The sequence below is a fragment of the Nothobranchius furzeri genome, chromosome 15, assembly GCF_043380555.1.
Source record: "Nothobranchius furzeri strain GRZ-AD chromosome 15, NfurGRZ-RIMD1, whole genome shotgun sequence".
Lineage (NCBI taxonomy): Eukaryota > Metazoa > Chordata > Actinopteri > Cyprinodontiformes > Nothobranchiidae > Nothobranchius > Nothobranchius furzeri.
In genome coordinates, this window is record NC_091755.1 from 26,017,591 (window position 1) to 26,041,847 (window position 24,257).

Sequence of the window (24,257 nt, forward strand, 5' to 3'; positions counted from 1 at the left end):
TTCGTCATTGCTTATGTAGCCACTTTTCTCTGTTCCATACTGCTGCACCTTCCTAAATTTACTCTGCTAAGCTTTCAAGTAGACAATGAGTACTTGGAAAAGCTGTGAAAAATCTATAAGAGAAATAAATAGACCCAACAAATAGGACAAAATTAGACACATGGATACAAAGGGAAACGTTTGAGCAGTGAAACTCCAGAAATGTACACACTTCTGCATGAGCAGAAGAAACTCGTGCAACACAGAAACAGATGTGGACATAAGTATACGTCAATCGTGTACACACACGAAAAACGTTTTGCTATTTGCTAATTTCAGCTTGAGGTGCTAATTACACAACTCAGGATGTCTGGAGAGTTACACCAAGTGACATGGCACACCAAGTATTGCCAATATACACAATCCACTCCTTCCCAGAAAAGGTTTAAAGGCTGAGCAGCAAAGGCAGCAGGTGGGGTAAGAAGTACCCCCGGGCCACGTTTTCAAAAGTGGAATTACCCCTGCAGTCTGCTGGTGTTCTCAAAACACCCTTTCTTCTTTACAGCACCTCATAAAGGGCCTTTTGATATTTCCTTGATGGAGTCAGCCAAGCCAACATTTGGTGGCTGGTGACCCCACCGCTCCACCTCATTTTCCTGCACCACACATCCTTGTCAAGTCAAGAAACACAAGTTGGCTTCAAACAGGCAAGCTGCGCTGTCCCCAGTGAACCCAGCGAATAAAGTTTCGGTCAAACGTCCTTGTGCAAAACCTCAGAGTGGAGGTATTAAAACAAGGACAAATTCTAAGAAATACAACTTCAGTAAAAGTGTTTTATGTGTGATGCGGGGGGAGAGTACAGTTGAGTGCAGATCTGTGGAAAAAATGTGCAGCCACATCCCTGTGGTGAGCTCCAGCTGACTCGTCATCTGCCCACCACAACACAAAGAGGAAAAACGCTCACCTCCAGAGACTGAATGAACCCAAACCTGGCAGTCCACCACAGGCTTGGGCTATTGATCATGGCACAATGACAGGTGAACTCATGGGCAGGAAGTGTAAGTCAGGCGGACCGGCGAGGTGAGGAGAGAAGTCATTGAGGGAAACCCAGACTCTTTGATCCTTGGGTTGTTTCTCGTCCTCCCAGACTTCCTCTCACCATCTGCAGCCCCGCTCTCACCTGTCTGTCTCTTGCAAAAGCTACAAGTGCTTGTTTAATTGCTATTGCTTCCTCCCCACAACAATAGAAACCTTCAAAAGTAGAAGTAGCCCAGCAGTGGCTGCAGCTCGGCTCTGTCAGAGGAAGTAAAGGGAAAGGACGATAACGTAAACAACAACAGTAGTATTCACTCCAGTACTTAGGGGAAGCACCACAGACCAAAGAGTGTGAACCTGAGCCTCATATTGGAGGAAACTAACTCATTCACGAGTAGTAACGCAGGGTTTGCTCTCACTCCACATGTACGTTATGCGCTTTGTTCCCCTCTCTCATGGCTGACTCGAGGGGCTTCTGTGTTTTGGAAGGACTTGTTGTTAATCAACGTGTGGCAACGCAATAGCTCACCAAGTTTCCCCTTCCTGTCTTCTTTACCACAACTGACTGACAGACGCCGAGCACAGCGATGTAAATAATGGGTTTAATATGCAGCATGGCTCAAAAGCACATGTAAAGCCTCAGAAAAAGATCTGCAGCAACAAAACTGCGTGGAAATGACACTCGCTTCCTTACCACTGAGTGATTTGCAGTCCTTACCCTTTTTACAGTGGCAGTCCCCTTCAGCTGGCACTAAAATGCACCACTCATATCAGATGTAGAAGGCACTGTGAGAAACTTTTGCTTTGACTGATTCGTGGAATTTTATACACATCAAAGAATTTCACTTTTACTTGGTAATGTGCTACCAGCTGGTTGCCCGAGTGCCGACAAGAAACTCAGATTTAAGCTGAACATTGATTCATTTTCTTTCTTGACATGCCACAAAACCAACATTGCACAGAAGACTGACACATGAAATAATAATGCATTTACAGTTCAGAGCACGTTTTGCTGTTTGCTAATGGCAGCTTGAGATGCTAATTACAGATGTGCATTTATGCTAGAGAAATGAGGGGGCACTGCCCGTTAAGTAACTTCTCTGTGCGTGGACTCAGATCAGCACAAAGTCAGACTCTGACTCATCTTTTGTTCTTTACCCTGTCTAACTCACAGTGCGTGCGTGTGTGAGTGCAGGTGTGTGTGTGTGTGTGTTCAAACTGTTAAACTGGACTCTGATCACAAGAGGACAACAGACAACGCTCAATCACTTACAGGCAACTTCACAGTGGGAGAGTATTATCTTCCTGTTTGTAGCCACAAAAAGCACGTGTTTTCTCTTCTGTGGCAACGCGCGTTTGCTCGTGAGTGTGTGTCATGGGTATACATGATAATGCACTTCTTGTGTCAAGTTCGGAGATAAACCTCCACTGTTGAATCTCGTTGCAATAAATCCATTTTTGTCAACAAAAGATACGTTTAGGAAATAAAACTTAGATTGTTAAACATCTAGAATGAATCTCTACCTGTAAAAGAGCCCACTTAGAGAGAGCAAAATGCACAAGATGAAGAACAGAAGCAGAATCCAAAACAATTCTCTTTACAGAACGGACATTATTATACAATAAAAAAATAAACAAATAAACTTGCTTTCTAACAGTAACTTGATTTCTTGTGCACAAATAAACACAAATGTGCAAAGACCCACAGAAAAGCATCTGTGGAAGTCTCCATTAACATCCATTCTCTCCCAAACTACGCAGCAGGGAGAACAATAACAGGCCAGCCAGTTTACACACACCTGTTCCTCCTCACACACCTCACAGCTAGAACACACACACAGGGACACAATCACACTGAAATGGACGTGTAGACATACAAACAAATGAACTAATGCAAGTATATACAAATGAACTAATGCACCAGAACCAGAGAGATGTTCATGGCAGTTGCACATGACAGAATTTGACTAATGTTTGAGGGAAAACAACCCCCCCCCCTTCTTCAAGCTCTTCCATCACTCTCCACCCTGGAGCTCAGATAATAGCTGTCCAACACCGGTCGCTCACCACTCCCTGTCAAGCGCTGTCGGCTGCGTAAACATGACCCATTCACACATGCACAGAGGCAGGGCGGTCAGGCTGCATGAGGCCCCACCGAGCCCCTAGCAACACTCGAGCCGAGCCGTCAGTCAATAACACATTAGTGACAGAACTGGTCTCAGGTCTCACAGGTCTCAGTGTTGGTGTACACAACGCTTCTATATATGCTATAAACAACCACATGTGTGCACGGGTACATCCTGTGTCTCAGATGCACACATTGATAAAGCACACGCATATTCATACAAAGTTTACCAACTGCCCGTGCCTTTGTTCAGGGGGAAATGTGCCTGGGTGGCGGTAAGAGGGCTGTTCACAGTAAACAGCTACAATAGCAGCAGCCAGACATGGGCATCAGGGGGAGGAACAATAACTCTTGGACCAGCAAACTATTGTGCAACTTACAAAAGTTCATATTTTGCATTCAGCCAGAACTCAAACACAGCTGAAAAACTGTTGGCCTTCTCTTGTGCTGCAATCTACAGACAGCTGCAGCGTCATAGTCAGCACTGTTGTGAAATGAACTGACGTGGACAAAGTAAAACACACCAACTTAGACGGAACTATGCAAAACGCCAGTCTGACGTTGAGCCTCTGCACTGGGCTTTTATTTACAGTGATGTGAGTGATGCGGCAGGGGGCTATAAACTGCTTTTAGTGCACAGAAGGATTCCAGCACAGGTGTGAGGAATCCAGCCTGGCACAATGACCGTCTCTAGATTTGACACAGCAGTCTGAGTGCCCAACGCCAGCAGAGCAGACATGTAGACACCACTGATATCATTGAGGCTGCCCTCCTCAAATATAAGAGCTGGTTGCTACTTTAATAGTTTTGCATGATCAGAACTAAGAAAAAAAGTTTCTGGAGAATGAAATAAAACTAGCAACTGCTGTGATTGAGTGTGTTTATTTATAGGCTGCGCTGCCCATTAATGGGCTCAGCTATTACTGCTGGGGGTGAGGCGGCTCTGTCAACAAGGGGGTGTGACATTGCCACACAAGTAGATCTTTAGAATAGCTTTGTGTGATTAAAATATGTTCCATGTTGTTACAGTCAAATACAACAATACTATATTCAAATATTTAATTATTTTAATGAATGTACACATCAAATGCACAAGTTAAATCGCACCTTTAACGTAAGTCTTGTGCTTTTTTTCCCCTCAGATTTGTGACCTTTAAGTGTTAAAAATCATCATAACTTCAGCACGTTGTTGTGACGTTATCTTAAAGGATCAACAGGATTTATGTACAGGACAGGCGTGTTAAGTTCTTGTCAGAGCTGCAACCTTATTACACTAAATCTCGCTCTTCCACGCACGCATGCACGCACGCACACACACACACACGCACGCACGCACACACACACACACACACACACACACACACACACACACAGTCCTATCTGAGATACCGCTATCTCTTCCCAGCCCTGCCCCCTCAGGCATTCTAATCATTTAATTGAATCTTTTGTAATTATAATGAAATAACCGCAGACTCCTATCAGTGAAAAAATGATCGGGCCATAATGTGCCACTGGCCACATGGAGCTCCTGCAGAGATCTATACTTCTATTTTAATTAGTGACTCAGTTCACCTCTTGACACATTAGGGGAAAACAAAGAAGCTTGTGCCTCTGTGGATGTGCCGGTGTGTGCGTGTGTGAAAACAATCCGTTCAACCTCAGGCTCTCACATGTATTGCTTGTGAGCATCACAGGGAATCCTCAAACTGTGCTTCAAATGATCAAGCTGCACCAGAGAAAAAAATAAACAACACTTTCCCCATCTTTGACCCCTTAGAGCGGCTAATACTTCTTACAAATGAACATTGACAGAGAGGGAGTATAGCTTCCCTAGCAGTTGACTAATTCAGTTCTCATTGACATATGACTAAATCAGTGTCCATTATCTTTATGTGTGTGGCAGCTCAGATGCAGAACCAGCTCCGTGGCATAAGGCACTTAAGAGCATTACACCAGGCAGCTGAGCTGGTTGAAAGGGCCTCCCTTTCAGGAGGCTGACAAGGCCGCCACACATGCAGCAGATCTGACACTGGCCAGGCTGTATTAGCCTCTGACTAACCTCTGACACACAGGTCTCCACATTAGAGAACAAACTAGCAGGAAAACCGACCACACACTTAAAGTGTGTCGGCTGGGCCTGGCTCACCGCCAACAGTAGTGACACTTATTACCGTGTCGGATTTACTGCCAAGACTATAGGATGCACTCATCTGGTGGAAGATTTAGAGAGGGAAACAATTCTTGACATTCCCTGTTTAGTATAACGACCTGGCAAATCAATTTTTTCAAACAGAATCAAAAGTTAATTTGGGGAGCTGGATCACCGTGTGTGTGTGTGTGTGTGTGTGTGTGTGTGTGTGTGTGTGTGTGTGTGTGTGTGTGTGTGTGTGTGTGTGTGTGTGTGTGTGTGTGTGGCATCAGGAGCCAGGCCCGTTCCCTCTGTTGTGCAGCTGGCCCCGTCTAATGAGATATCAGACTCAAACATCAATTCATCAGCTTCATTGATGAGCACAATGAGAGGCAACTGCCTGGGTAAAGAGCAGCATTATGGCTCGTTGTGCAGGGACAGGGCAGCCTTGTTTACAAAGGTTACCGGGCACAGAGGGTTTGAATTAAACACACCGACCAGCCTGCACACACCACCCTCGGGGCAGCTTCTCACCACTTCTCAAATCTCTGACTGTGGGGAATAAAGAGGGAAAGGAAAATATCTTTAATCTGAGGAGGGGCTGGTGATTATTTTTCAGCGTGGTTGAAGAGAAAAGAGGCCTAATTGATTAAATAAACAAATCTCATCTTGTTATCATCAGGGCTCCCCTAGCAGAGCCAGCAGAGCCGAGCAGGACAGGCTGGCTGGCTGGAGTCCCCTCTGGTCGCAGCCTCCACTGACAGGGCATCTGTCTTCATTAAAGCTTAGCCAGTGTGCATGACGGCCACTGAAATGCTGGTGTCTTCACGATTAATGAAGACAGATGACCCCCCTCCCTTCCACCCAGTAACAAGGAACAAAAAGCAGCAGGACAAGCTAACAGGAGGAATAAAAGAAGTGTCACAATTCCCATTTAAGCAGCTTCAAAACAAGAAAATATCTGAACAGCTTTCATTTTTTTATCTACTCCGTTTCCTCAGTTCCTCTTTCATTCTTGAGTGTTTTTCCAAAGTTGAATCTGCTTTGACTGCTCCACACTTTTCCCTTTTTCCCACAATGACTTTGCTCAGATCCCCCACCACCTCCTTCTGTGTCACACACTGAGCAGCAGCCACCCTGAAAGTGTATGGAAATGCACCCCAGTTGTTGTTATTGTCATAGGCTTTTTTTCTGAAGTCAGGAATGGAAGAACGAAGAGAGAAATGAGCATGAAAGAGAGGGGGAAGCTTCTCGTTGTTTGGCTTTGTTTTTAAGTCGAACAAGAAACAAGCTGTTACCAAGCCCGGGTAAAGAAAAGATGATGAGAACGTCTCCTGCTCCTGTTTCTGTATTTGTTAATTTAATAATTCAATGTTCCATCCAAGTTTCAGGATCACGTCAAACACACGGTCAGCTCTGGTGGTTTTGTTTCTGGTCACTCACAAAACCTTTTCTCCCTCCAACATGGCAAGGTCAAACATCAGGTGGCTCTCGTCGTCACGGAAACCTGACCCCATGTGTGCAGAAGTCTCATGAGCTCAAGTGCATTAACACAAACAAACAGCTGAGTGCTGAATATAATAATATCCTGGCAGAAAAGTTTCTCTGCAGCTAAAAGTGGCTGAGAAGAGAGGAGGAGGAGAAAAAGAGACTGTCTGTCGCGGTCCCTTCCTGTGCTACTCTGTGGCCCCTGACAGCAGCCCCCTTAGCTGAGCCCTGAGGGGTAAACAAGCCGGCAACGAGAAAATGGGTGTGTGTGTGTGTGTGTGTGTGTGTGTGTGTGTGTGTGTGTGTGTGTGTGTGTGTGTGTGAGTGAGTGAGAGAGAAAAAAGAGAGAGAGAGAGAGAGAAAGAGAGATGTGATTGTCATACACAAACAGGATGTCACTTACACTGAACACTGGCACTGCCCGTCCAGGCGAAGGGGTCCAGCCCTGCAAAGAAGGGGCTCGCCTTCCGCAGCATGCACGCACCACGGCTGGTGACATCATACAGCTGACGGGGGCCCATTCCCAGAGCTTCCATACAGTCAAACATGGTAACCCCCTCTTGAACGCCCTCAGCACAAATCACTACACGTCCTGCCTATGTTGCTGCCCTGCTCTCACTGCTCACGTCACCCACTGAGGCAGTGACAGCAGCAACAGCTATCAGCTACCTTCCCTTCACTTATCTCTCACTGTCACTCTCTGCGCTGGTTTTCCTGCAGATGCACAGCTTTCCCTCTTTCCGTCCTCGTCCTGGAATGCAGATCTGGTTCCTGCCTGGCTGGGGCTACGCTGAGCGTGACTCTGCCTCTCTGCTCCTTCCTTTTTTTTGTCCCCCCCTCACTCTTGAGGGTGAGCTGCTACCCGACTGCTGTAACAGAGCTAAATAGCCTCTCACTGAGCCCCAGACACAGAGGAGCAAACCAGTTGCCTAGGCATGACGCTCTGAGAGGAGGGAGGAATGAGTAGCAGCAGAGAATGCCAGAGAAGGCGGGATTAAGGGAGGAGGGTTGGACGGAGGAGAGGGGAGGGCTGTCCAACACAGCCCACATGGGAGGAAGAGCTGATCTGCTTGGAGAACAAAACTTCTTCCTATCCTCCCTTTTTTGTTGTTGCTCTTTTCATCTTTTAAATTTCAGCTTCAAATATAAACAAACACAAGTAGGCTTCTCCATCAGATCCCAGTCAGATATGATCTTTGTCCGTCTCCAGACAACACCTCCCACAGTCTTCCGTAGTAAATATGAACCCCATCCCTTCCTCCCTCTTCTGAGCCCCCTTTCTCTAATCATAACCATATTAAAAGTCCAGCCACAGGCCTGGGGAGCTGGATCACTGTGTGTGTGTGTGTGTGTGTGTGTGTGTGTGTGTGTGTGTGTGTGTGTGTGTGTGTGTGTGTGTGTGTGTGTGTGTGTGTGTGTGTGTGTGTGTGTGTGTGTGTGTGTGTGTGTGTGTGTGTGTGTGTGTGTGTGTGTGTGTGTGTGTGTTAGGAAGACACTCAGAAAACTGAGATTGTGTAGACTTAGAAATCCAATGCTCGAGGGAATGGAAGACGGGGCAGTCCTCACTGTCTTCCCCCCTCTGGACGGGCTTTAACGGTGATGGATGAGGGCTCAATCCCTGCAGTGCATTTACACAGACAAATACCTCCAATGTACAAACACACCATGTGCTACACACACTCCTTGCAGGTTCACTTGACCTTGTTTGTGATTTATAACCACCAAAGCATTATGCAAAGAAATGCAAGGATGCAGATGAGTTTGCACATGCAGGTAAAGCCTGCATCTTTATGATTCACATCTAGTCTCCTTTAAAATGCTCTGAGTGTTTATTGATTAAAAAAAACAATTCAATTTAAAAAAGAACAGAGGCACCCTCTCAGTGACGGTTAATCAAAGGAAATCAATAGGATGTCTGTGGTCAATAAAACAGACCATCACTGGTGCGGACTGTTGCTCAGCAGACAGATCATCTCAGGCTGAGCTAAAGCAAACAGCCCCATGCATGATAATAGGATGAGTCAAGTCTGTGAGTTCTTCACCTCCACCCCCGTCACACCAGCACAAGTGGTACAGCCCGACATGCAAAAAAAATACTCCATTTCCTGTCAATCTGTGCTGCTGGCTACACTCACCATAAACACACAGTGCCCTCCCTCGTCTGTCTAACACTTCAGCCTTTTTCCTGTCTGATGAAAGGAAACTTTTTTCACATTTCTGCCTCTTTTTTTGTTTCTGGGAGAGATTTTCATTACAGTGTTTATTGACCTAAAATCTACCTCTCTGGTTGAGTTGTTTGGGTTTGTTTTTTCAAGCTGAGACACACAGACTCGTGCAGGCGAACACATAACGAACACTTTCACCAACAGATCTACGTGTAATAGCTCTTTTGTTCCATCATCAGCAGATTTTGATGTGTTTCTGTGAGGTCATGAAAGGCAGTGAGAAAAATCAAACAGCCAACTCTTGCCACCACCAACTATTTCTACCTCTCAAGCAGTGTAACGATGCTGTATTTGTTTAAAGCTGTGCTGGTATGTGGATGAATTTTAGAATTATTCATTTCTGCCTGGAGTCACAATTTTATGATCCATACGCATTCTTCTCACACTCGTCTTTCGTCTCCTTCCTGTCTGATTTTTTTCCTCGCTGCTAGTTTCATGCAGCATGTTGGAAACTAAAAACTGGCTAATCCCCCTGGTGCTCCAACGCTCTGAGTAGCATTAGTATTGTTTACCACGGCTGCTCTGTGGGCTGACGTGCTGCAACACAATCATTTTATTTCTTGTGCTAACACTAGAAACCCTTCTGTTTTGAGAGATTTATGGAGCCTTGCTCATTCCAGACAGGACTTTTTTTTCTTTTTACTGTTTTGGAGGCTATAACTCAGGTCAATAACTTCGTAGGTGCTCTAATTATTGGCAGCCAGCGCTGAGAGCTGCAAAACTTGGAGGGCTTTAGTAGGTTTGAGTTCAGACATATAATCTACACATACTCCATGCTGCTGACCCTGGCTGGTCCTTGTCTCCCCCTCCCCTCCCCTTCCTTCCCCAGTCAGAGAGGCTGAACTCTAGAAGAAACCCCCACAGGGCCACTAACTTTCCCCCAAAACTTAACCTACCCTCCCTCAGTTTCTCCCCATCTCCAGCTCAAAAGTCGCTCCATCTCTCTCCCCAGATATTCTCCGTTTCATCAAGTTCCCAGTGAACTTTTTTTTACCTGACTGTGAGATTCGTTTTAGTTTTCTTTATTTGTTGCTGGTTTTGGAAATGTTTCATTAAAGTCACTGGTCGAGGTCAAATGCAGATACCGATCTGTAGGAGACACGGTCAGTTATTCGCTGACATGTACTGCCGATTTTTACGGGTCAATTTCAATTGCCTACAACCAAAAGTTTTCCATCATTTTTCATGCTGAAATATCACTAATAACATCAGTTGACAAACAGACTTTCTGAAGCTGAATCGGTTAAATCTTAACTTTGTGAACTGCTCAGTTTTAACATCATACACCTAAATTAAGTAAATTTAGAGTATTTATTAAGCAGATGTTATTATAGAGCGTAAATTGCACCGGGCTGCCCGAGGATTCGAGAGAGGAGGACCTGATGGATTGTCGAACCTCGGATTCAGGAGGACCAATGTGGTTTTCTTCCTGGAACACTGGACCAGCTCTATCCCCTTAGAGGGGTCCTGAAGGGTGCGTGGGTGTTCACCCAACTAATCTACATGTGTTTTGTGGATTTGGGAGAGGCGTTAGATCACATCCCTCGGGGGGCCCTGTGGGGGGTACTCCAGGAGTATAGGGTACCAGGCAGGCACCCTGATACGAGGTGTTAGGTCCCTGTATGACTGGTGTCAGAGTTTGGTCCGCATTGCCGGCAGTAAATCGAGCTAGTTTCCAGTGAGAGGTGGACTCAGCCACGGCTGCCCTTTCTGTTCATAACTTTTATGGACAGGATTTCTAGGTGCAGCCAAGGTGTTGAGGGGATCTGTTTTGGTGGCCTGCGGACTGAGTCTCTGCTTTTTGCAGAGTGGTGTCCTTGTTCTGCCTTAGAAATAAGGTGAGAAGCTCAGTCATTCAGGAGGGGCTCAGAGTAGACCCGCTGCTTCTCCACATCAAGAGGACCCATTTGAGGTGGCTTGGGTATCTGGTTAGAATGCCTCCAGGACGCCTTCCTGCTGAGGCTTTCTGGGCACATCCAAATGGGAGAACACCTAAAGGAAGACCCAGAACATGCTGGAGGGAACATGTCTCTCGGCTGGCCAGGAAACGTCTTAAGATTCCCCCAGAGGAGCAGGCCCAAGTGGCAGGGGAGAGGTAAGACTGGGCCTCTCTGTTTAGGCTGCTGTCTCCATGACCCGGCCATATGCGGCCGAAAATTGATGGATGGACACCCGAAGGTCCTCCTGATTTTAAATTGTCTTTAATAAGGAAAAATATTGGCCAATATATAAAAAAACCTGTAAATATCGGCCCGATATATTGGCTGACTGACATATCGGTCTAACCCTCGTCACTGGTTATTTTAAGCAGGCTTGTTCTTTCTTTTCTGTTGATTACCTGTGATAACGTTTATTTTTCCATACATCATGTCTTTAACCAATGAGTGGACAGACGCTCCCATCACCTGGTCCCACTCCGCCTAAAGCCACACGCAGTCTGCAGCCGAGGAAAATCAGGCTTTACTACTGTCTGACACTACGATGCCAATTGCAGATAAGCCATATGCAACACATTGTTGCCACTTCCTCTGTATACAGCCATTCAGGTTTCAGTGAAACCGTAAAAAACACATTGCTGTGTGAGGTAATAAAGACAAGCCCTGGCTCTGGGAAAAGCATGGTGAGCTTGAAAGGAATGCAGAACTTTATCTTTTTTTTTTAACATTTTTGATGTGGGCATGTGTACAGAGTGTGGGCATGCTGAAACAGATTTCTGATGATGATATAGACATTACCGGTCCAGAATGGCCTCCCATACTAGTGTGTTTTTAGGTTTTTGTACAGAAAAAAATAACTAAAAGTGTTATTTTCATTGCATCCATCAACCTTTCTTTCAGTTGCAGGTTTGACACATGCTAAGCCCTAAAAATAAATTGGTACCAGCTAGTTATCTCCATTACAAAATTACTATGCAGGATCCTTCTGGTAACGCTGAGAAAGTGCAGACTGACTTCTGAAAGAGCTCTTTTTAGTTTAAAGGCGGCCATGTTTGCCTCTGTTCACATGTCGGTCCCACTGAAGGCTAACAGAGCTACTTTTCAGAGAGCTATCAGCTTTGGCCATCTTTCAGAGAAGTCTTTTTCTCTCCTTCTGTCACACTGTCAGGACATTCTGATACCCAAGCATTTTGGTTGTTGTTTTCTTTTTTGTTTTGTTTTGTTTTTGTGTCAGATCTAAAAGCTGTTTGATCAAAACTGTGACCCCTCCAATCTTGTTCTCGTAAACCCGCCTTCAGGAGAACCAACCCTTCTTTCTCGCCATTGCACATTTTAAGTCTTGCACGTGCTCACAAAAGGCCTGGTTGGAAACACACTTCTCCCATTTTTAATAGTAGCCTCTTTATCACAATCTGTCATCATGTCAAAGCTGCAGAACACTCTGTGGCTTCTCGCATACCAGCAGCTCTTGCTGACTCTTGCAAACACACCGGCTCATGTTTGGCAGAGGGGAATAAAGACAGGAAATAAAAGGTGAAAGCTCAGGAAAAGTAGGAACGAGGAAAAGAGTGAGAAAATTCAAGAGAGCATAAGGGTTGAGGCAGATTTCATTAGGGGTGTGAAAAGTCCTCTGTTAGACCACAAAGATGTTCAGTGAAAGTTTCAAAAGTCAGAATAAATCTAATAAATACCAATCATGGTTAGCATCATCTCACATTAAAATGGGGTCAGAATATTATTTTACAGAGCTGATCAAAACAATTATAAACTCTGCCATTCCTGATCATAAACAATCTACTTAAAACTAGAAAGGCAGGAGGTGATACGCATTCTTTCAAGCTTGCCAGTCTTTTAAATTCTGTGTATGACTGATCAGGGAAAGGCTGCACAGCAAGAAGTGCTTGTATTTCTGCAATCCACCACATTTGCCTACATTATGTATTTTTGATGTACGCCTAACCCTGAACATGTAGTTGGTAGGCTACTGGCAGTATGTAAAAGAGCAGTAAATGGTAAAAAAAAAAAAGTGTTAAATCTATGTAAAGTTACTTTAAAATAGTTATGACAGGAATTAAACTTGACTTTGCAGCTTGACTGCCCTGTATTAAAGGTGCAGTGTGTAAAAATACAGTAGGATTTCTACTGTGAAGTAATCCCAATACAGTCTAGTGTCTCAATCATGTTGGAAGGAAGGTTACAATGAAACATTCTCAGCCGGCTGCTGGGGTTGTCCGTTTTTCTCCTGTCAAAATAAAGGAAGGAGGGACATAGCTACTGTTCACTATCAGTGTGAGGCTGCCGTGTTTCCTGCAAGCTAATGCTGCAGCATCAACATTTGTAACTCCATTATGGCAGGCAAAAAAGCTACAGAGTACCGAAGCCAGTAACAAGAGGGACCCAAAGGTTATTTCATGTACCCTTAAGAAGCCACATCATCTTTTTGTTTTACTCTAATATTGGGTAAAGAAGGCTAGAGGCTAACAATGAGATAGAAAAACTAATAGTGAATTAGAAGCAAATAGTTGGCTATAAAAATATCTCAAGCTACCTTTTCAATTACCACCAACCTAATATTATTGTGAAGTGTGAAGTGAATAATGAGTTAAAGGTGGTGTTTTACTTCCTTAAAGGAGTCATTCAGCAAAAACAGCAAGCTAACAGCAAGACAGTAAATAACCACACTTAAGCCTGATTTATACTTCTGAATGAGCTCCGCAATGAAGAGAAAGGTTTTCACATGCGAACTTCTGCGCAGGCAGCGGAGAGTAACAAAACAATTCACCGCCAGGACAACAGAGGGTGTAGCGCTTTCTGTGGTATCCTGCCACCATAACACTCGTGTTTCCGGTCCACGATAGTGTATTTACTAATGTGTTTATATATTTCGGAGACTTTATAACATGGAAAAATTTGCCCTTTAGTCTCCTCCACCTTTTAATGCGGTCAGCACCTCTAAACCCACGTTCACAGTCATTTCTGTCTACGTTTGCTCTGTATTTTGTACTCAAATAAACGTTCATATTTTCTGACTTTTTCCATGATGCATTCTTCAGTCTGCCGCTAAATGCCTTTTCACTTTTTAATGGGGCAATGGCGGTACTGGTGACAAATTTACAGGTAGTGGCGTCCTAACCAATCACAAGCTTGCAGTCTCCGTCACTTTTGACGGGTGTTAAAAATTTGGGGCATGTCTCCGTCACTCTCTGTGAGCCCATCGGAGAGGCATAATGGCGTTGCGTGTCTTTGCACCAATGCAGACAGAGAAGTATAAATCAGGTTTCACCTTAATAAGTGTAGTAAGTGCTCCCTTGTGTAAAACACCCAAGAGTGCTAGCACCAGCTACGAATGTATTTATATACTTATCAGCACCGTTTAGAATCTTCTGGTGCTGATCTGTAACTGGCAACAGCTATGAAACGCACAGAAAAGGGAGTGAGAGAGTGATTGCAGTAACCAAATTTGAACACAGGATGTCATCTTTCTTTATTCTTACACACTGCACCTTTAATGTAAAATCCAGCAAACATTTAAATGTGGACTTTTTAAAATGTTAAATGTAATGCAACAATTTTTCTGTAACTATGAAACACGTTATATTTCAAATTACGATTTTTCTTCGAAGAACAAAAATCGAAAAATGTGTTTCGGCATCTGTTGTTCCTCTCTTCCTCTTCTTTTTATAATTATTATTATAATTTCTTAATTATTTCCCTTAATCGCTACAGGTTTTTGTTAAGAACTCACATCAAAGCACTTCTGGCTGTAAAGTGAAAAGACAGGGTATTAGGAGTAGTACTTTCATCAAAAACCTGCTAGATCGAGTCTTTTACATGTCTACTGCCATCCGGTAGAGGACCGACAGATGGAAAGGGCCTATTATATTTTTTTATTACTGTTATATTGTTATATAACTGCATAATAAAATCAAAGAGTTTTAACTAGTTTGGTTTTAAAAACTATATATTTGTTATTAATGACTCATTTTTTGCTCTTTAAAGCATTCACTGTATTAGTATATTAAACCACAATCTTACCCATCCAAACCTGTGAAGTCATTCTAACATGCAATGTGACAAATACATTATTTGATTTCCAAAAAACTGAAATTGGAGCATCTCAAAGAGCTGTCATCTCGGGACCATAGCAGTCACCTAGAGAGATAAAAGCAGGGTTTTCAGATGAGGCTGAGCTGGCTATCAAAGCTGAACATGATACCATCTCACTGACAGATGAAGGACACAAGGTGTCATCACACATGAGCACACGGCCTGCATTACTAACCTGTTACCTAGATTGTGATCAAAGCAGCAGAGATACTAGGGTTTTGCTATACACATTTTTTACATGAGAGTCTAAATGTATGATTTAGTGTTTGTTAATATAGGGTGTGTTTTTTGCTGTTAGAGCTATTAAATTATAATTAAATCTTAATTAAAAATTTGATAAATTTGGATACAGGTTATAATTAAACAAATCTATCCAGATGTTTGGTTTATGGGCAGCAGTAGCTCAGGAGCTAGAGTGGGTTGTCCAGTAATTGGTAATTGGAAGGTTGTAGGTTTGATCCCTCCCCCCAGAGAATGCTGCTGCTGTGTCCTTGGGCGAGACACTTCACCCGTCTTTTCTGCTGGTGGTGGTCGGAGGGACCGGTGGCACCAGTGTATGGAAGGCCTTGCCTTATCAGTGTGCTCCAGGGCAGCTGTGGCTACATTGTAGCTCATCATCACCAGCGAGTGAATTTGTGTGTGACTGGTTGTGTTGTGAAGTGCCTTGGGGGGTTGTAGAACCCTGGAGGCACTATACAAATACAGGCCATTTACCATTTCATCACTGTCAAACAGGAGCAAAATCTGCCAGAATAAAATAGCAATGAATGAATGGGAAGGAGTTTATCCTTAGCATTATTTAATAATCGGTACATCTTTAAATTGTTTACTTTATGTAATGAATTTGTAAATCCCTCCAGAAAAACAATTTGTATAAAAGGTGAAGGATAATTTAAATTATTAAAAATATGTACAAAGCAGCATTTAATGTTTAAATTTAATTATCATTTTAGGCCTAACAAAAGTAATGCACTCTAAAATGTTGTCAACTAAATACTTGAAAAAATAATGGAAAAGTAAAAATTAATCACAATTTGGTGCTCCTTTCAATGGTGAGTTCAACTGTGATTGTGTCAGTATTTCTGCCTGCCAATGGTGCTTTCATGGACCAATAGAAAATATCAGATTTTCAAGTTTCAGATTGGCCAATCACAGATTAAACCAGTCATGCTTAAAATGATATTCCATCCAAAAGTGAAATTTTGTGTGTTGACATATTTCCCAGAGTAAATAACAAGAGAAAAATCATTTGTAACCAGCCCAGTCATTCTTCTCACCCAGCATGTCTCCTTTAGCTTTAGCTTAGCATAAAACACAGTAAATTAATGGGACCAACTAGCATTGTCAGGAAGAAAAGTCGATATTTTTCTCCGTCTTAGCGAATGGCGAGCAACGTGCTAATTTGTTTACAGACGTAGGTGTCCTTTTGGCTTTCGGCAAAAACTTACAGCTGGGCTTCGTCATAAAGTAGTTCCTTTAATATCCCTTTACTACTGGTTTGATCTTCAGAGGATTATTTTTGTGCAACTCTAATGTTGTCTTTCAAATGCAATGTTTAAAACAATTGTCCAACTGCATTTGGATGAATGCAAATATAGTCTCTACAACAATAAATACATTTTGAAATCATGTAGTTTATTTAGAACCTCCAAAAAGTTTAATGCCTTCTTTGTGTAAATATAGTACCCAAAATTAACATTCACATTTCAAAATGCATATTTTTATTCACATTTTGATTTTTTGTATCTTGCTTTATTACTGCTACACAACAAATGCGTCCATATGAGGTCTATATGACTTAGAGGTCTGTAATCCATTAACTTTGCTCTCAAGAGTAAACAGCAAAGCAAACACTCAGGTGTCACCATAGGCTTCACACTCTCTCTGAAGTGTGTCCTCATTTTGCACAAGGAGCCAAAAAATATGGCTGTTCAGCTTTCTGCTGTGTGCAGGAAGCTTGTGCTCACAAATGAGGGGTAGCAGAGCTAAGATCATATTTTCATTTCCACACATAAATCACTTCCCTCCTTTTCCCAAATATACACCTCACCCATCTGAGCACAGCCATGTGCGCTTGGACAAATCCAAACCTACGCCAACAAGAAAGCGCCGGCATCCATCAAGGGCTGGCTGAAACCCAACGCTTGTGAAAATAAATAAAGTGGTACAATGTGCAGTTTGTGCTCTGCTTAGCCTCCAGTGGAGAAGTCCTCACTCTACTGCTTGACGTCCTGTCCTGGTGTCCCTCCTCTGCGTTTGGAGCTTTGTTTTTACATTCTCTTTCATACTACATTTCCCACCAATGCAGTTCATTTGCACAACTCCCTGAGCTCCCTAAACCAACGTGACCCCTTTGTGAATGTGTGTGTTTAGAACTGTGTCACTCTGCACCAGGATATGTTTTCTGCTGGAAAACTGCAGTCCTTTTCACCACCTGTCATGTGTACACCGCAGTGGTCAACATTTCACTTTTCCTCCACCAGGGGCACAACTGAGCACACTCCTGCAGCTTTTGCTCACGTTTCAACAAGTTATTCATTCTATTAATATAACACAATTAATTTCACTTCACTGCTTCAAACACTCTGAGCTGAGCTTCTCAAGTTTTACTTTTTTTTTTTTTTTTTTGTACTTGACACTCATTGTTACCGTACAAATAATGGTATGAATGGAGAGACAGAGTAAGAACAAATAACTTGAGACTCTGGGCCACACCATGTGGGCCGGAGGAAATGACCTACGAGCTTTTCATAACATCCCCACGGCTGCCTCTGGGGCCAGAGCTCAGGCTCTGATTGGTGAAAGCTTAAAGAGGTGTTTCAGGGCTCACTGACGATGTTATCACAGAGTAAGTGGTCTTAATGGGCTTCCAATTGTTTGTCTGAAGGGTTTATATAATGACAGGGCTAAACTGATAACATTCTCCCTGCAAACAGTGCAAAAAGGCAATCAAACTATCCCATGGATGAGCACATCCATTCAGATTATGGGTACGTCACTGATTTGAAGGTTGAGATAATGCACTCAGGAATCCTTATTCTTTTAAGTGTACATTGTGACTGAATAATAATGGAAAAGCCCAAATTGTCCCTCCCCATTTTTTTTTTCCCAGGTCTGTGCAAAACAGGTATTTCCAAAGACACACTTCACTGCCAAAACCGTGCGCCATCATGGGAGGTGCCCCGACAGGTCAGCACAGAGTGAAACGCCGTACAAAAGGTAGGCATCATCTGAGCTACCTTTTAAACAATAACTATGCTCACACAGAGCTCTGAAGCTGGGAAAGAAGCAAACACTGATAAATACCCAAAGCCTCTTTTATCTAGAAGGTATTTTCTCAGTCTGGCCCACAGACAGGCCTGAAAACCATGAGCAGGACTGTTGAGTAAAATCCCTGAGAAGAAGTAGAAGGAAAAGGAAAAACAGATCCTGGGGAATGTCCATACTAAGAGCACCCCCCCCCCCCCCCCCCCCAAAAAAAAACATTTAAGAAGAGCAAGGAATGAGGCTGCTGTCAGCAAGATGACTGGTCACTTTTGGGATCACTAATCGGATCTGTGACAAGATAAATTTTCAAACTTTTTCAAATTTTCACAACAGTATTAACTGGACACTAAGACTGACAACTTAAAGTAACAATGGACAGTTTTTTAAAACCATAAGCTAGAGCTTTAACATTGATCTCAGGGATTGTTGAGTTAGAAACTTGACCACTTTCATATTTGACACCTCTCTGCAGCTCTCTGCCGAGCAAAAACAGCACTTGATAGTTTTGTGGAGCAGGTAGGTGTTCTAGGGAGCGCTCTTTATCACCTTTACGGCTGTTACCTGTTATGCTAATGCAGTCTTTCTCAACCCTGGTCCTGCTGCCACACACCTGACATAAATGAATGAGTGATTAACAGGATTCTGCAGCACTTGATGTCGCAAGTATGTGAACCAGGTGTGCTGTAGTAGAGACATGGAAAGCATGCAGGACAGGGGGACACTGAGGACCAGGGTTAAGAAACCCTGTGCTAGCGGTTGGTATTTTCAGTTCACCAATCGTCAATAAAAAGCATGAGAAAAAGAAAACAAAGTTTGTTCTTTCTGTTGGCATCATGGCAGAACCTAGAAGTAAAAGTAGGTAATGTCTTGGAGGCGAAGCAAAGCGCTAAAACCGGAGGGAGCATGAGCTCAGCCTACATTAGTTTGAGGGAGCTAGCAGTTAGCATTTTCAGTTCGCCAATCCTCAATAAAAAGCACAAGAAAAAAAATTGCTTTATCTGTTTGAATATTGACAGAGCCTGGAAATAAAAGTAAGAGAGTAATGTCTTTGGAGGCAAAGCAAAGAAAAATAGAGTGGACATCGGCATGGCCTACACTAGTTTGAGAGAGCTAAAGAAGTCTACAAACTCACGGACTGATGATGACCTGGCTTTGTTGTTATAGGACTTGTAAGTAATAATATTTTTGTCCAACAGTGTGGATCTTTTGAAATTGTGATTTATTTTAGAATTAGTTGGCTCATGTTATTGTCACATCGTTGTTAGCGCTAGCTACAACAGGCTAGTTTATAACTGTTGTCATTCCACTTTCAACCAGAAGGGAAGAGGAGCAGGAAACTGCTTAGTGTTACTTTAATAGTTAAAAGGGGGTTGTAATTATTTGTAAAGCATTTGACCAACACACGTGTATTTACTCAGCCAAATGGTGACATTAGCTCAATCAACAACCCACAAAGCTAAGCTTAAACTAATCATCACTGTGATCCAAATTTAATCTTTGACCCCAGCCTTGCCTCGGCTCAAACCGAAGGGTTTACCAAAATGACTGCACTCTTTAACCCTTGTGAACAACACCACTGCCAGTGTGGATGTGTTGGTACAAGCAGTCATGTATGGAGCTCTGGTGCATGTGGTTGCCTGTGTCTGTTTGTGCTTTGATACTTGTTTTTGTTTCAACTCATGCCAGGGTAAAAAAAAACCCATAAAAACTCTGTCCGTCAGTACGATGGGATTTCATTATGCATCAGGGGTATGCTTCTAGTTTTTAGATGAAAGAAGTGTTCTTTGTGTGTGTGTTTGTGTGTTTGTGTGTGAGAGAGAGAGCTGGAGAGAGAAAGCTTGTGGGAAGATCGCCTCTGATGCGATGTTTGCCTGTGTGCATCTGTGTGTGCTTTTCTTGCAGGGTGTGTTCGTGGATTCCAACACACTGGGACATTACCCCCAGGTGCTCTTTCTCTTTTACACTCTGGTTTTACTGAAAATACCTTAAGGATTAGGTGGGCAGAAAAAGTGAGAAGGAAGGGGGTAGGGTGGCGGGGAAAGGTAGTGATTGACAGCTGAAAGGCTGGAGAGGTGCTCAGGCATGCTGTGTTAAAGGGAGATGAAGAGGGGGGCTGGCTCACAGGCTCTGCGCTCAGCTGTTGCCACCCACACCCATCATTACCCCTCCACCACCTTCAACCCCTTTACCACCACGTTCAGATCCAATTTCAAAAAACTCCGGCTTACCTTTATATCAACAAAAGTGTTCATTTGTCTTTCAGCCTTTTATTTCTCTTAAACAAATCACATAAGGGCCTGGTGCTGTTTTACACACCCCAACTGAAAATCCTGGTGCTGATTTGGAGGGGTTTTAAAACTATAAGCGAGACAGATTTTGCATATCATAAAACTAGTCTGGATTGCCAACAAACTCCTCTTTGTGTTCTGAGCTCCATCCATCCTTCCTGCTTGGCTCTGCACAATGCAACAGTGCCCCCTGTGGTCACACTACAAACTACAAGCTCATTATATTCTTCATAAACCAACTTCCAGCTCACCTTCCCTTCTATAAGTAGGTTTGTGGAAAACATAAAAAAAAACTGCAATGTGGCCCACTTTCAAATATTTGCTAATGTTCATTACTCATCATCTAGGAAAAAAAAGAATGTTGTTTTGTCTCCTATTTCAGACTTGTGGGCTGTCTGCCTCACGAAACACACACACACACATGCGCACAAGCACAAACACACATACACACACACACACACACACACACACACACACACACACACACACACACACACACACACACACACACACACACACACACACACACACACACACACACATAGTACAGAGTGTGTGGTCATAGCCACATTATCTACGAGCATCAATCAAAGATACTTTATTAATCCCAGAGGGATCAAGAATACAGTATAAGGAAACCACAGGAGCACAGTAATCATTGCACTGATGACAGCAGGGTTTCTTTTGGAGATTCTTTTTCTACCACTCATCCTTTATCAGACACACTCAAACGATTTCAGATTTCTACACAAAATTACACTTAATGAAGCACAATTAAAGTAGTTGCATATTCCACTTTCCTAGCAAATTGTCGAAATAGTTTAATGGAATATGACTAAAATGACGAAAACTGTCTTTTTTTGGACACTTACAGCTAAAATGATAAATGAGAGAATGACTTACAGAGAGCTGCCATCTCTTTTGGCAGGTCAGCCCCAAATCTCCCAAACAGGCTGCTGTTGGCCAGCAGGTCGAAGGGGGAGTGGCTTCTCATGGAGTTGAAGGGAAAGGGGTAGACAGCAGGTGGGAAGCCTGTCATGTGACCCACCTGCTGTTCCCTGTTTGTAGCCATGACGACGGTGCACCCGGGGGTCCGAAGCAGCCCGCTAGGCTCTCTCTTAATGATTGCCGTTTAGGCAACAGTGGGACGTCTAAGGAGCTGAAGAAAAGCTGTGGTCCAGCTTGGAGGAGTTATCCAGTCAGATTTCTGAGAAAGAAAGCACAAAGAAATTAATCATTTCTTGTTACAGAGAAATAAGTTTCATAAAACACGAGGAGTGGTGCTTCTAATTAGCCTGAATGCGATGATAAAATCTGTGGTTTGTGCTGGGACCCTCGCTGGATTTCACCTCACATAAACCCAGAGTCCATCAACATTTTGGGAAAGGGAAAAGTTTCATCTCTAGTTTTAATGAAAGAAGGATGTTTGAGGCTCATACCAACTGGTATGAGACAATGGGAAGGGAAGTGGAAGTTGTGAAGGACGGCATGGCAAGAGCCAGGACCAATAAAACCACAGAGAAAGAAAAAGTCTGACAAAACAGGACTGGAAGAGGAGAGAAAATGGAAAAGAACAAAGAAGTTTGGAAAGAGTTTTTACTAAAGAACAAAATAGAGGGAGGAGAGGAAAAAGGAGAGAGAGGAAGCTCTTGTTCGTGCAGTTCTGAAGAGCTTCCAGACTTCTACAGTGATTCCAAGCTATGCCATATGATTTAAATCACCAGAACTCTACTATAAAGACCTCCTCTGTTTCTGCTGCCAGCCTAGCAGAGCAGCCTCCTTCCCCCAGGACCGGAGGCCCAGACACGGGGTCCAGAGCGTGAAGAAGGGTGGGAGGAAGATGGTTGATGAGTACGCAGAATAAGATCCACTGATTACTAACTGATGCTGTCACTTCCAACTATCTTCTCTTAAGGTCAGGCTCCCATCCCACAGAGTGGTTCTGGCTCTAACCTCCTGCAGGCTGCTCATCACTTCAACTTCTCACAGTGGGCACAGACAGCTGAGGATGAAGAGCAGACAAGGCTGCAGTTGTGCCCTGCTGTTGACTCTTAGCACAAGAAGAGGGGGGAAATCAGGAAAAAATATGTTTTCTTTTTTTTTGCCATTTGCTTCCTTAGAGTGATTTCATGAGTGGGTGGTGTGATCAGCTTGTTTTTAAAATGTGGCTTTGAAAAAGAACAGAGCCAAGGAATTTGGAACTGCTGTGGCTTGCGAATTTGGGAGAAAAGACGGAAAAAATGTTGGTAATGAATTCGGTATAAACAGGGGGGAGGGGGGGGGTGTCTAAGACTGAACCAGTGAACTGCTGAACTGTGTGGAAAAAATATAAAAAAGAGTGAAACAGTGACAGGGTTCAGGCACATGGGGGCACTAAGGGGTGGCACCATGCCTGGGAAAAAGAGAAACCTTTCCAAGACACACACACACACACACACACACACATTCGCTGACACACACATATGCAACGTACCCCTAAACTCCACACATCATGTGTGAGAGCACCGTTTCAGCGCACGCACACACACACACACACACACACACACACACACACACACAAACACGCGCACACACACACACTCGCTGACACACACATATGCAACGTACCCCTAAACTCCACACATCATGTGTGAGAGCACTGTTTCAGCGCACACACACACACACACACACACACACACACACACACGCACGCACGCACGCACACACACACGCACACGCACACACACACACACTTCTCACCCCATTCCCTCTTTTTCCTAGGCTCTGGCTCCCACCCTGCTTCTCTTTCTGGCTCTGTCTCTTTCAACAGAGCCGGTTAATTACACCCTACTGCTGCAGGCTGCTTCAAACCACCACTAATTTAGAGTTCCATTACAGTAAACTGTTCCACATGTGCATCCAGGACCCAGGCAGGCTCGGGCGGCCACGTTTCAGGAAGAAGCTGCCGCCGATAGGCACCCACCCCCATCCTGCCAGCACAGACTACCATACTCCTTTTCCTCTTCATCCTCTCTAGTTCCCTTTTTCCTTCCATCACCCTTTCCTTCATACTCCTCACCAACATTTACTTGAATCGTCCCTCTTTATTTCCTTGAGCTCTCACCTCTTCCACACTTATCCTCCAATCCCACTGCTTATGCAACTTGTACCATGACCCAGTGCAGTGGTTCCACTTTGTGGAGCACGAAAATATATCTAAAGATTTCACAGCGGGCCTGATGGGAGACGAGGTATACTGGAAAAATAGAACTGCCAAAAACTTAGCACTCAGGCTCAGATGGATTTGGCCCGTTTCGATAAGTCCTTCATGAACTCAAAGTACGCAGGCAGGACATGTCTGCAGGATCTGGGAGACAAATAGAGGTAGAGAGAGTTAGAGTAGTGTGCAGGTGAGTTTTACACTCCCAAGGGATCACATAAAGAGTTACATCAATCAGCCTGATTAAAGTGAACTCTGAAGCAGCCAGTCGTGAGAAGTGCCGCCCTTTGAGCCATGATGCCACCGTACGTTCAAACAAAGAGTGGTAATGAGCTGCAGCACAGTGGCAACACTTTAAATAGAACCCAGTAAATTTCTTCTCCCCAAACACAATAATGAATTAATAAAACGAGCAGGCGCCAGTGTTTTTTAATGAGTCACATCAGCCTGTTGCTTTTTACAGAGCCATTTATGTTTTA

At 43.7% G+C, this 24,257-nt stretch overlaps 1 protein-coding gene across 2 annotated transcripts in view; it reads right to left on the reverse strand.

Moving 5' to 3' along the window:
* The window catches only part of rarga (retinoic acid receptor gamma a), a 29,108-nt gene extending 7,330 nt beyond the window's left edge, over positions 1-21,778 (reverse strand). Inside the window, exon 1 of one of the 2 annotated variants that reach the window (XM_070544615.1) lies at positions 21,483-21,778. In XM_070544615.1, coding sequence (XP_070400716.1) covers positions 21,483-21,651 — 169 coding nt within the window. In that variant the 5' untranslated portion in view covers positions 21,652-21,778. Of the gene's footprint in view, positions 1-7,158; positions 7,536-21,482 lie in introns of those variants that run through there. The other variant, XM_015967912.3, reaches the window with a different exon arrangement.
* Between the last annotated feature and the right edge of the window lie 2,479 nt (positions 21,779-24,257).